This window comes from Fukomys damarensis, unplaced genomic scaffold (assembly GCF_012274545.1).
Source record: "Fukomys damarensis isolate Sample0158 unplaced genomic scaffold, DMR_v1.0_HiC HiC_scaffold_12, whole genome shotgun sequence".
NCBI lineage: Eukaryota > Metazoa > Chordata > Mammalia > Rodentia > Bathyergidae > Fukomys > Fukomys damarensis.
This window is the reverse complement of record NW_022900924.1, coordinates 6,010,572-6,023,083: the sequence shown is the minus strand read 5'-3', so window position 1 is coordinate 6,023,083 and position 12,512 is coordinate 6,010,572. Positions and strand designations below refer to the sequence as shown.

The 12,512-nt window shown below is 44.3% G+C and overlaps 2 gene segments (V, D, J or C); both read right to left on the bottom strand.

Annotated features, from left to right (window-relative positions):
* The window catches only part of LOC104848104, a 115,704-nt gene extending 103,415 nt beyond the window's left edge, over positions 1-12,289 (bottom strand). The window contains 2 exon segments of the V gene segment in view: positions 11,779-12,082; positions 12,195-12,289. Coding sequence covers positions 11,779-12,082; positions 12,195-12,240 — 350 coding nt within the window.
* LOC104848105 lies at positions 1,978-3,130 on the bottom strand. The segment is given in 2 exon segments: positions 1,978-2,624; positions 2,736-3,130. Coding segments are annotated over 2 exon segments (429 nt in total).
* Positions 12,290-12,512: the final 223 nt, after the last annotated feature.

The window sequence follows — 12,512 nt, the reverse complement described above, 5'->3', positions numbered from 1 at the left end:
TGCCCGAATTTCTGTTAACCAAGGAGTTGTGCTGTGTCCTTGACCAAAAAGGAAAGAGACTGACAAGGTGACTCATGCTTTCAAGGTCCCATGAGGGGAGGAAAGAACAGAACCTGATAGATTCAAACTAATATAATTACCCTACTGAGGTGAGGAAACTCCCTTGGGACTAGGGATAGGCTATGCAAAAACCCTCAGTTAAAAATCTCTGGTCCTTGGTGGAAACAGCTGCTGCCTGTGGAGGGGCTGCTGGACTCTGACCTTGGGAGGCTCAGGCCTGTGGGAGAGGGTTGGGCTCTACATCCTTTTGGCTGCTCAGGATCACCAAGTTGAAATAGTATGGATTTTTAACCAATTTGAGTGGCCATTTCTTGATTTTTTTTTTGACCTGAATATAATCTCAAGTTCCTTTTTATAAGATAGGAATTTCCCCAGAAAAATAATCTATGTAGCTCCGCCAGGTGGCACATTGCATATAATCCCAGCATTTAGGAACCTGAGGCAGGAGGATCCCCGAGATTAATCGGAAACCCCATTCCTTGAACCTTCAGTAGGCTGAGGCGGGAGTTAGAGAAAAAAGAATGATTCACCTGAAGGTAGAATTCTTGGGTGCCTCCCAGAATGAGGCAAGAATGTAGCGATGGCTGTTGGCTAAGGAAATCCCCAGAGGGAACTGGAACTGCCCTGAGTGCTGAGTCCCCAGTGGCACTGAAGGGTCAAACATGGACAGGCACTTTGAAATATGAAAACGTCAAATATTTCCAGTTGTCTCAATAAATATGCTTTCTCGTATTGTTTAGAAATATGCATATGTAGTTTAATTACCTTACAAAGCATAGGAGAGATCATTCATGCATTTGGAATTTCCATACACACTTGACCCAAAATGTAATGGCAGGCTCCAGAAATGTCATATTTCAGTGATCATGCGACCTTTTGGGTCATGACGATTTCAGTGCAAATGCTTGGAAATTGTGACATCTTGTAAAGCTGTTCTGCCCTATGTACACTGGGGCCTACTATCAGTGGATTACAGAATTCCTGCAGATATATGGAAGCACATGTGCATGCACACACACACACACACACACACACACACACTGTATATCCTCACTCTATATTTCTCCATCTCATCTTACAATATGGTTCCCAGCTTATTTCTGATTTAGTCAAAAAATTTTTTTAATTTTATGCTGGCAGGAAGCAGTGTGCTTTACTAGAAATCCTACTTCAAATTCTCAATTTTGATTTTTTTTTCAAGGCCAGTAGTATGTGGTTTGAAACACTCTTGTTATGTTGATGAGTTGCAGTGAACTGTAGCACCAATCCCTCAGTCCGACCATCACAAAGAGAACACAACCTCTACTCCACCATATTTGGCTCTGCTTAGCTGTCATGGTGAATAGGTCAGGGGTATGAAACGCACTTTGACCCATGATATTTTCAATTTTTGATGGATTTATCAGAATGTGACCCTATTGTAAATCAAGGACCATCTCTGTATGCAATTAGGTCGTTGTGTCATGGCAATCATATATATTAAGAATTAAGAATCCTTGAGAAATGGAATTGAATATCCAACAAATATCTCTTCTCTTATGGAAAAAAAAGAGCCATTTAGCTAGGAGCCCATTCTCTCCAGCCAGACTACTTTCAGGACAGGAGTCTATCGAACACAGGGTCTGGGAAGGAGGTTTTCTGTATAATACAGAGATTCCACTCACATTCTCACATGGTCAGTTTCCTATATGTGGGGTACAAAGAAAGAGAGAGACGCTGGTCCAAAAAAAAGCCCCTCTGTCAAATTCCCTTTGAAACATATTGTGAACTTGAGTGGCTCTTCCTTCAGCTAAACCTAAGCAGAAAAATAATCTATCTAGGGATACCAAGAGATACTCAGGGCCATAGTACACATGAATAAAATGAGATATCATTGATGGAAAGCTGATGGAAGACTGGTAGCACAATTCTGGGAGATGGAAACATTTACGGTGAGAGCTTTCATGGAATTGAGGAAATTGGACCTCCTGGTATGGACCTGACCCTTGATCCTTCCAGTGAAGAGTTGGAGACACTCACACCAGCTGAGTCGAACAACTTAGACCAGAAGACTCCTTCATAACTCAACAAAATAGAGCAGAGAGCGTGTTTTCACCGTGGAGAAGGAGAGGAGCTCAGAGGAAACTGAAATTCTGGTCTAGGTGGCACGAGTTCCCTCTGCAAAAATCTAAGCAAACATCTTCAGGGCATGGGAGAAGGAACTTTCCAGCTCACCGCAGGTTTTTCTTTCACTTCTTTATGAACTTGGGCCACTGTGAGAAGCGTATCATAACCACGCGAGGAGCAATAATAATCGCCCTCATCCTCAGGCTGGAGGGCAGCAATGCTCAGGGAGGCCGTGTTGCCAGACTTGGAGCCAGAGAAGCGATCAGGGATCCCTGAAGGCCGACTGCTGACACCATATATCAGAAGTTTGGGGGCTGTTCCTGGCAGCTGCTGGTACCAAGAGACAGTATCGTACCTCCCAATGTCACTGCTGGTGCCATCACAGGTGATGGTGATCTTCTGTCCATCAGACCCAGAGGCCGAGGGAGGCTGAGTCAGAGCAGACTGCGCCCGGGTCCCTGAAAAGAGAGCAACTAATTTGGTAAGTCAGTTTTGTGGCCAGTGGACCCTGAGGTAAAGAAACAACCTCGGGCCACAAGTCCCAGTAGTCCCTTCCAGGAAGGCCTCACCGGTGCCCTGCGTGAGGGTCATGAGCAAAAGCAGAGCCCAGGTCATGTTGTGCTACTCCAAGGGTGCTGCCCTCTGACACTGCAGCACTGGTTCTGCAGAGCTTCCCCGGACCTCTTATCCTTCTGCTGCCTCAAAAGAGGGAGGAGTCTCTATGCAGATGTGCTTTCCTCACCCAGGTCTTCTCATTCTAGCCTGGCCTGAACTCTTTGGGCTTCTGTATCCCTGGGCAGCGGGACCCAGCTTGGAGGAAAACTCTTAGTCAGTGCACAATGAGTCCACGGCAGTGCCCAGGAAATGAAGACATCCTCTGTGTCTGTACCCTTATTACTAGACTCTCAGTTGTTCCTAGCTAAGCTGTCTGAGGACTTCCTTTGCCTGCCACATGCAGTGAGAGTGAAGACATCTCTGAGAGGCTGAGAAACACACAATCCCTCTTCTTTTAAAAGGAGGAAATGCGGAGGGGCATTAGTCATCCTTCCCTGGCCCCTTGATTCTCCCCTCACACTGAGTGCATCCTCACTCAGCAGCTGTTCTTCCTTTCAAAGTGGTCTGAGACTGGAGTCAGAGTGTAGTACGCGGGTTACATTGTCCGGGATTCTACAACTGCAAACTCACTGGGCACGACAGACTTGAGACACACACACCATCTGTGTCCTGTCTTCTGGGCCGTCTTGAGGGACTGGCTCAGAAGACAGCTAAGCTGAGTGGCTGTGTCCGGAGCAAGTGTAGGTGTTCCTGGGAGACTCGTCACCGAGAACTGCCCCTGGGAGCATTCTAGGTACCCAGGGGATTTCTGCAAGAAGAAAACAATTGGTCTTCGTAAGCAGCAGCCTCCTCCACTGCTCTTGTTCCTTAGGGCCCCCAGCTGATGTGACAGAAATGATAATTATGTTCTAAACGTGTTCCATACGTGCGTGTCCTCAAAATGAGACTGAAAGAGAACTGAGAACTACAAGTGGAGGCAAAAGAGTTATTTGGACAAAATATGATTAATAATGAAAAAGCAGAGCAGACGAATTAAAAACATACGAAGACCAATTCCAACATCCTCCGTAAACACAATTAAAGTGGATGCTTCCTTTAACGAACAGTATTACTCTTTTCAAAATGTAAAATAGATAGAAAGAGGCTGTGGAAAATATGAAGCATACTGATTTTGTTCCTGTCTCCTTTTCTCTTTGGAGATATTAAAAGGAAAGCAGATCCTAGACCTTGAAACTGATCGACCTAAACCACAGCAAGTGCCCTCACCATCTATCCCTCATTGCCGCCTGGTGTTCTCGGGGTGGGGATGTTGAGCAGGAAAAAAACTGAGTCCCAGTTAGAAAGCTCTGCTCAACCCTTTCCCTCCTTAGTCTTCCCTTGCCAGGAAACCATTGGGTGCTGCGGTCCTTTTTAATTTCGTCTACGTTTGAAGAGATCTTTCAAGTAGTACTAGAGATTAACATGCGTGGACCTGCTTCTATTTCCAAACTATTCAGTAAAATTTTTGTTAAGGAACAAAATCACAGTGACCCACCCAAGGAAATGAATCAGTATACTGAAAAACATTAACACTGTTACGTTATGTTCATTGCAGCATTATACCCAATAGATAAGTTATTGAATCAACCTAAATGTTCATCAGTGGATGAATGAATAAAGGAAATATTGCATATATATATATATGCAAAAGAATGCTATTCAGCCTCAAGGGAAAATATGAATTCTTATCAATGATAACATCTTGATGAATCTAGAAAATATTATGCTATGTAAAATAAACCAGGCACTCAAAGGTAAATGTTACGTGATCTCAATTACACATGGGACCAAAGAATGTTGATTTCAAGAAAGAAGAGAGTGAAAAAAATGGTAGGAGAGCTTAAGGAATATAGGGAGTAAGGGAGGATGGGGAAAATCTGAACACAGAAAGATAGGTAAGAAAATAAATTCTGGTTTGCTATTTCACAGTAGGAAAACTATAGTTAACAAAAATGTTTTGTATATTTCGAGTAGCTATGAGAGACTCTATATAGTTCACATGGAGAAGTAACAAGTATTTGAGGTGTCAGATATTCTAATTACCTAGTTGTCCCATGTGTAAATGTATTGAAACATTTCCTTGTACACATAGATTTGTAGGTTTTTGCTTTTATTTTTTGTGGTACTAAGGATCGAACTCGGGTCCTTGCACTTGCAAGGCAGGTGCTGGAACCACTGAGCTAAATCCCCAGTCCTACACCCATAGATTTGTGCAAATGTCCTGTGTTAGTCTTCTTAAGGGAACAATCACAAGCTCTTTTCTCAGAGCTTCAAGACCAGGAGGCAAGGTGGTCACAAATTCACACAAATTCATTAGTGCCTAGAGGTGTGCGTGTTGCATGGAAAGGCAGGTGCAGGAAACCTTAGGTATAGAAGCCAGGTATCCTGAGGTGGAAAAGAGGTAAACCAGATTCTGACAGAGACAGATTAAAGCCAAGATTGTGTTTTATTATTCTCTCACCTTTGTGCATTTCCCTATTTAAGCTCACTTGTAAATTAACTTGTGGTGTGTAAGGTGGGAGTAGAACCCACATTTACCTAACTCCGGCTCATGCCACAAGGAAACAGTTCCCATATTATGAATTTCTGCAGAACACAGAATGTCCCTGATTTACAATGGTTCTACTTAGCAATTTTTAAATTTACATTGGTAGGATGATGTACCATGACAGCTATTCTGTTTTCCACTTTCAGCACAATAGCCCACGAGTTACATGAGGTTTTCAACACTTCATTATAAAATACATTCTGTGTTCGATGAGTCTGCCCAGCGGTGTGCCGAGCAAAGTATTTTGAGCACTTTGTAAATAGGGTAGGTTAAACTATGATTTTCAGTATGTAGTTGTATTAAAAGAATTTTCAACTTCATATTTTCAACTAGTGGTAGATTTAATAGAAAGTCATCCAATCACAAATACCTGTATTTTGAGAGTAGTATATGCATGTGGCTGTTTTAGACATGTGTGAAATTTCTTTGGTAGATTCCATTGTTGAAATGTGGACTCCATTTCTCCCTCCTGGTTAGCCAGAGAGGACACTGTTGTTCACTCGTCACAGACAGATGCTACAGAACTGGGCCTGTGCAGCTCAAAATTGTCTGTAAAGACCGTGGGCTTCTGCCTGGAATTACTTGGGTCGCCTACCTTTGGAGGCTGCAGCACCAAGTCAGCACCCTAAACATCACCAGGGCCCAGCTTCCAGGAGGACCAGACATGTGAGGTCCTTACCCGGGCCCCCGGAGAACTCATCACCCACAACAGACCTGTTGGAAATTTCCGTCCACGTTGTTTCAACCCCTTGATGTTAATCTGCCCAGCAGTGAGTGCCCAAGTCTCCACAGTCCCCAGACATCACCGAGCAGAAATGATCCATTCTCACTCCATCTTCAACCAGAATCCCTATCCTCTTCAACCATGAGCAAATTAGCATGGTGGTGTTATACTACCATTTGGAGGATCATTGAAAATAGCCACAGTAAAAACAAAAAGAGGAACACGGAGAACACTGAAAAGAAAGAAAAGACTTTAGATTAAAACCTGGCTTTCTTCCCTTTCCTCCCCCACACTAGCCAGAGGTCTGCTTCTGAAGCAAGAACAGCCCAACCTCTGCATGCTCTTCCAGATGTTCTAATAGATGTTACATGTTCTAAACATGTAACACTGCCACTGTGACAGTTTTCTGAGGGCTCTGCCTGCATTTACTCTTTAAGTCTGCATTTTCTGCAAATACTCAACAAGCAGCAGAAACGTTCTCTGTTCCTTCCGACTGTCCTCTGCAAATGGCAAGCTCAGTCAATACCCTTATTGCCTTTCAGATGCTCTTTCCCAAGCCACATGGTTATATTTTTCCTTATTTGTTGAGGTACTGGGCATTGAACCCAGGGCATTTGCACCCAGTCACAACCCCAGTACTTTATTTTGAAAGGGGGGTCTTAGCAATCCATGAAGTTACTCAGCGCTCCAACTTGGAATCTTCCTCCCTCAGGTCCCAGACTGCTGGGACTACAGGCATGTGCCACTGACCCTTGCATGCTGTCTTAATGTATTTCATAGTTCTTTTTAATTTTCTCCTATTAGCATTCCGAGGTGTGACTCACTTTCTAGTCTCTCTCTCTTCCTTCCTCCCTCTCTGCTTGTTCCCTCTCTCCCCCATTCCCTCTCCTTCTCCACTCCTATCTTTCTCTACAAAAACACACAGAGATACAGACACACACAAAGAAACGTGGCATTCATCCAAACACACACTTTTTCATATTGGTAAAATCATATTCTCTATACCTGTAGTTACAGTTGTTTGTTATAATGCTACTTAAAATAAAACCAATTAATATATTCTCATGAGGGAATTTTGGTCCCCCGTCTTTAAGGAGAAACAGTAGAATGTGCTGGTGTCCTTCTCTGCCTATGCAGATACTGATTAAAGGATCCCATTGATGCTACAATAGTCAGGGATCAAATCTCATCTTACACGCCAGACAGGACACCACGAAAGCACCTTCTCCACCCTCTGCTGGTTATTGCACAAGCACAAACACTACAAGATTCACATAGACACAACCTCTGACCAGATTCACATAGACACAGCCAGAAGCCAGGCCATTATTCTGAGAATCCAAGCCGAGACGTTCCTAACCACTGCTGCTGTGAAGCCATTACTGAGAGGTCCAGGATTGGTTCTGCTCCATCCCAGATGACTACGGAGTGAAGCTGCAGACTATTTACTGGGAAGGAAGTGGGTACTGAGGAAGAGATCTGCGGGCAGGGGAATTAATCAGAGCATGGTGAGAAAGCCCGAGTGCTCACGTAAAATATCCTTCCATATTGATTTGTCCAGAAATGAGGTTGGTGCCAGGGTACAGAGCATTAGAAGCAAACACTGGGAAATTCTGGCAAATGGGAAGAGTTAGTCATGTGGGAAATGATGCTGGGATCGATTGGGTTGACAGAATTGTTAGCCAGATATTCATATATACATGAACTTTGTCAACTGCTATGACTGATATTCTCAATGGAAATTGGGGTTCCACACCATAGAAAATCAGATAATGCTTGGGATCCATGTCCAAGAAATCGTACACCGGACATCCCTTTTTTCTGGAACAAAAGACCTATCTTGGGAGCAGTCCATCTCAATGCAGAGAAAGTCAGCCTGCAGGACACTTTCAAGTCAAAGATCAAACATCTCATGAAAGCGTCAGTTCTGACCAAGTAAAGAGTCTCAACTTGAGCGCTGCTCAGCTCAGTTTCCTTGGATGTGAAGATAAAACCGGGTTCTCCAAGGAATATAGCAAGCTCACCTTTGTTCTCTTCTCATCAGCAACACCCATTAATTACCAGTAGACATGCCCATGAGTAATCCAGCGAAGAGGGTGACTTAATCATGGAGGACCCAGGCTCTAATAAGAAAACAAGATACCTGCAGGACTGAGCTTAGCAAGTCTTCAGTGTGGGTGACGGAATCACAGAGAGTGAGGCTTTCCCCGAGAGCGACTTCAACGATACCACTCCTTCTTGCTTCAGATCTACTGCTGAAGAGTTGACAATCGTGTAGCCCATAAGCCAAACAGTGAGAGAGCCAGGCACATCCTGAAAAGCCAAAAGAAGGGAAGTAGTGCTTCCTTTAAAAATCATTCTAAATCATTCTGCACTAGGCAGAGGTACATCTGTAGAGGAAGAAAAAGCCAGTGAATGCATGACAGGTATGGTACCAAAAACTTCATGAAAAACATTAATTTTGTGTTAGGTGAGTCTGCCCAACGGTGTGTTTATTAAGTAGGGTAGGCTAAATTAGGAAGTTCGATAGTGAAATTTCAACTTAATATTTTCCATTAGGGGTAAATTTAAAAGAAAGTCAGGCTAACGTAGCTTGAGAAACACCTGTACTCTGAGAGTGGCATATGCACTCGGATGTTTCAAGCATGTTTAAAATATCTTTGAAATGTTCCCCACTGAAAGGTGGAGTATAGCGCCGCCTCCTGGTTAAGCAGAGAGGATACTATTGCTCTCTTGTCACAGACAGACGCTGTGCGATGTGAAATTATGTCTGTAAAGGCTGTGGGCTCTGCCTGGTGTCACCTGGGTCACTTACCTGTGGAGGCCTCAGCACTAGGCCAGCACCATGAGTGTCCTCAGTGACCAGCTGACAGAAGGACAGGACAACACGTAGGGTTCTTACTGAGTCCCCCACACAGCTCCTCATCCAGGGCAGATCTGCTAGCAAATCTGCATCCGTGTTATTCCAACCCCGTGGTGTTCATCAGGCCAGCAGTGAGTCCTCAAGTCTCTGCAGTCCCCAGGCATCACCAGGCAGAAACGAACCATTTCACTCTGTCTTACTGGAAACTCTACCCACCTCTACTGTGAGCAAAACAGCACAGTCATGTCATAATTGGATGATTATATTTACACCAGAGAAACTATTCGGTATTTACACATGTGTCTTATTCATTTCATTTAAGAGTATGGCCTCAGTATGAATCCATTTTCCGATGAATGACTCTAGTTTCTCATTCTTCATGGCTGAGTAGTACTCCGTTTTATGGAAAAACCACATCTACTTTATCCAGTCTCTAACTGATGGGCAATTGGGCTGTTTCCAAGTTTTACTACATATTAAAACTGTGTGGAGGATTATATTTAAAAACTTATAGTGAAGGGGCTGGGGATTTAGCTCAGCAGTTCGGTGGCCTGCCTTGCAAGCGCAAGGACCTGAGTTCAATCCCCGGTACGCACCCCCCAAAAAATAAAAACTTATAGTGAAGGGGCTGGGGATTTAGCTCAGCAGTTCGGTGGCCTGCCTTGCAAGCGCAAGGACCTGAGTTCAATCCCCGGTACGCACCCCCCAAAAAATAAAAACTTATAGTGAAAACAAGAAGAATAACATAGAATACTGAAAAGGCACAAGAGTTCACTTTGAAATCTGGCTTTGCTTTCTTGCTTTTCCCACAGCAGATCAAAGTCTGCTTCTGAAGGAACATCTGTTCAATCTCGGCACATTCTTCCAGATTTTCTAATTGAGCGATCCTGAAACACTGACACTGTCACAGTTTTCTAAGGTCTCTGCCTGCATTTACTCTTTAGTCTGCATTTCCTGTGGAGGCAAGAACGTTCTCTGTTCTTTCTGACTATCCCTGCAAATCACCGTCTGTACCAATATCCTTATTTCTTTTCAAATGCTCTTCTCCCACTGAATGGTTGCACTGTTGCTTTGTTTGTTGAGCTAGTTGGGATGAAACCTAGTGCATTTGTACTAAGCCACAAGCCCAATACTTCTTTATTTTCAGCTTTAATTGAGTTTATTGGCACATTTTAGTGATACAGTACAGTTACATTCATTGTTGGGATCTTGTCCAATACTTCTTCTTTACAGACAGGGTCTTGCTAATTCACTAAGTTGCCCAGGTTGAGTTTCAACTTGCAATCTTCCTGCTAAAGCCTCCTGGGTTGCTGGGATTGCAGGTGTGTGCCACCAGCTCCTGCATAGTGTTTTACTATGTTCCCTAGTTCTTTTTTATTTTCTATTAGCATTCAGATACATGAGTCTCTTTTTTAGTTTCTCTCTCTCTCCTGCCATTCCCTCTCTCTCTCTCTCTCCTTTTCTGTCTCTAGTACAAACACACCCTGGCACAGACAATAAGAAGCACATGACATGCATGCACACACAATTTTTCATATAGGCAAAATCACATTCTCCAAATCTGGTGTTAATGGTGCTCTTTACAATGTGTCTTCTTATAAAACCAGTTAATGCACTCTAATGAGGAATTTTGGGTTCTCCTGTCTTAGAAGAGAAACACTAGAATGTATATTAGTGACTCCTGCCCATCCCTGCCTGTGTAGATATTGGCTAAAGACCCCCACTGATGCTACCATAGTCAGGGATCAAATCTCATCTCAGATGCCAGAGAAGACATCACAAAAGCACCTTTTCCACCCTCTGCTGGTTATTGACACAAGCACAAATTCTGGAAGACAGTACAGCCTCTAACCAGCTTTGCATAGACACAGCCAGAGCTCAGGGCGTTATTCTGAGTCTCCAATCCCACAGGCTCCTGCCCACTGCTGCTGTGAACCAGCTGCAGAGAGGTCCAGGTTTGGTTTTCTTCTGGCCTAGATGACTGAAGAGTGAAACAGACTCTGGGAAAGAAAGATGTATGGGAAAGAGATCTGGGGATGGGGGATTAATCAGAACATGATGAAAAAAAATCACGAGGTCTCAGGTAAAGCATTCTTCTACGTTGATTTCTCCAGAAATGAGGCTGGTGCCAACACACAGGACTTTAGGTGGTAACACTGGGAAATTCTAGCAAATGGGAGAGTCAGTTATCTGGGAAATGATGCTGGGTTCAATGGGATGTAGAAAGAACTGTCAGCCTGGGGAGAGGAAAGGAAGTTTTGTGTATAACACAGAGATTCTACTCACATTCTTACAGTTAGTTTTCTATACATGGGGTAAAAAAAAAATGACAGACACTGATCCAAAACCACCTTTGTCACGTTCCTTTTGAAACATCATGAAAAACTGGAATGGCTCCTCCTTCAAAAATACCTAGTCAAAAAATAACCTGCCTAAAGACACGGCAGGATATTCAGGGCCATGTTAGAAGTGAATAGGATGAGATATCACTGATGGAAAAGGGAATGAAGCCTGGATGTCACAATCATGGAGACGGAAATGCCTACAGTGAAGATATTTATGAACCCGAGGAAACTGACCTCCAGGCGTGGACTTGAGCCTCTGCTTCTGCAAGTGAAGGGTTGGAGACGTTCACACCATCTGGGGCCCCAAAACTCAATACAGAGGATGACTTTCATGTTTCCAAGGCATAAATCAGGGAGTGTAATATTTTTACTATTCACTGTGGCAGAGGAGAAGAACTCACACAAAACAGTAGTTATGAGTTATGTGGCAGGAGAGTCTTCTGCACAGGGCTGGGAAACATCTTCAGAGCATGCAGGAACTTCAGATCTCAGTGCAGGTTTTGGTCTCACTTCCCCATGAACTTGGACACTGTGGTAAGTGCTACTGCCCGCATATGAAAAGCAGTAATAATCAGCCTCATCATCAGGCGCGAGGCCAGAGATGATCAGGGAGGCCGTGTTGCCAGACTTGGAGCCAGAGAAGCGATCAGGGATCCCTGAAGGCCGATTACTCACACTATATATCAGAGGTTTGGGGGCTGTTCCTGGCAGCTGCTGGTACCAGGAGACATAATTATAGCCCCCAATGTCACTGCTGGTTCCAATACAGGTGAGGGTGACCTTCTCTCCAGGAGACCCAGAGACTGAGGGAGGCTGAGTCAGAGCAGACTGCGCCCAGCATCCTAAAGGAGGGAAAAATACTCTCTGGTGAGTGAGCCCTGAGTCCAGTTGAGGTGTGGAGAGGGAACAATCTCAGACCACCTGTCCCAGTGGCTCCTTCCCTGGAAGCCTCACCTGTGTCCTGAGTGAGAATCGTGAGCAGAAGCAGAGCCCAGGCCATGGTGGAGACGCTCCAAGTCTGCTCTCTCGGGACACCTGGGCCCTGGGCAGGTTCCCCAACACCTCTTTTATGTCCACTTCTGCCTCAGAGGAGGGCGGGGCTTCCACGCAAATCTGCTTCCTGCCTGTCATTCTACTCTGGCCAGCCCTGGACTCCAGTCACTCTGCAGGCATGGAGAGCAGGACTTAGCGGGGATGAAATCCTTCCTTCCTTCCTGTCTTTCTTTCTTCTGTCTTCCATTGCTTTTTTTCCCCCTATTCTCATTTTTGAGA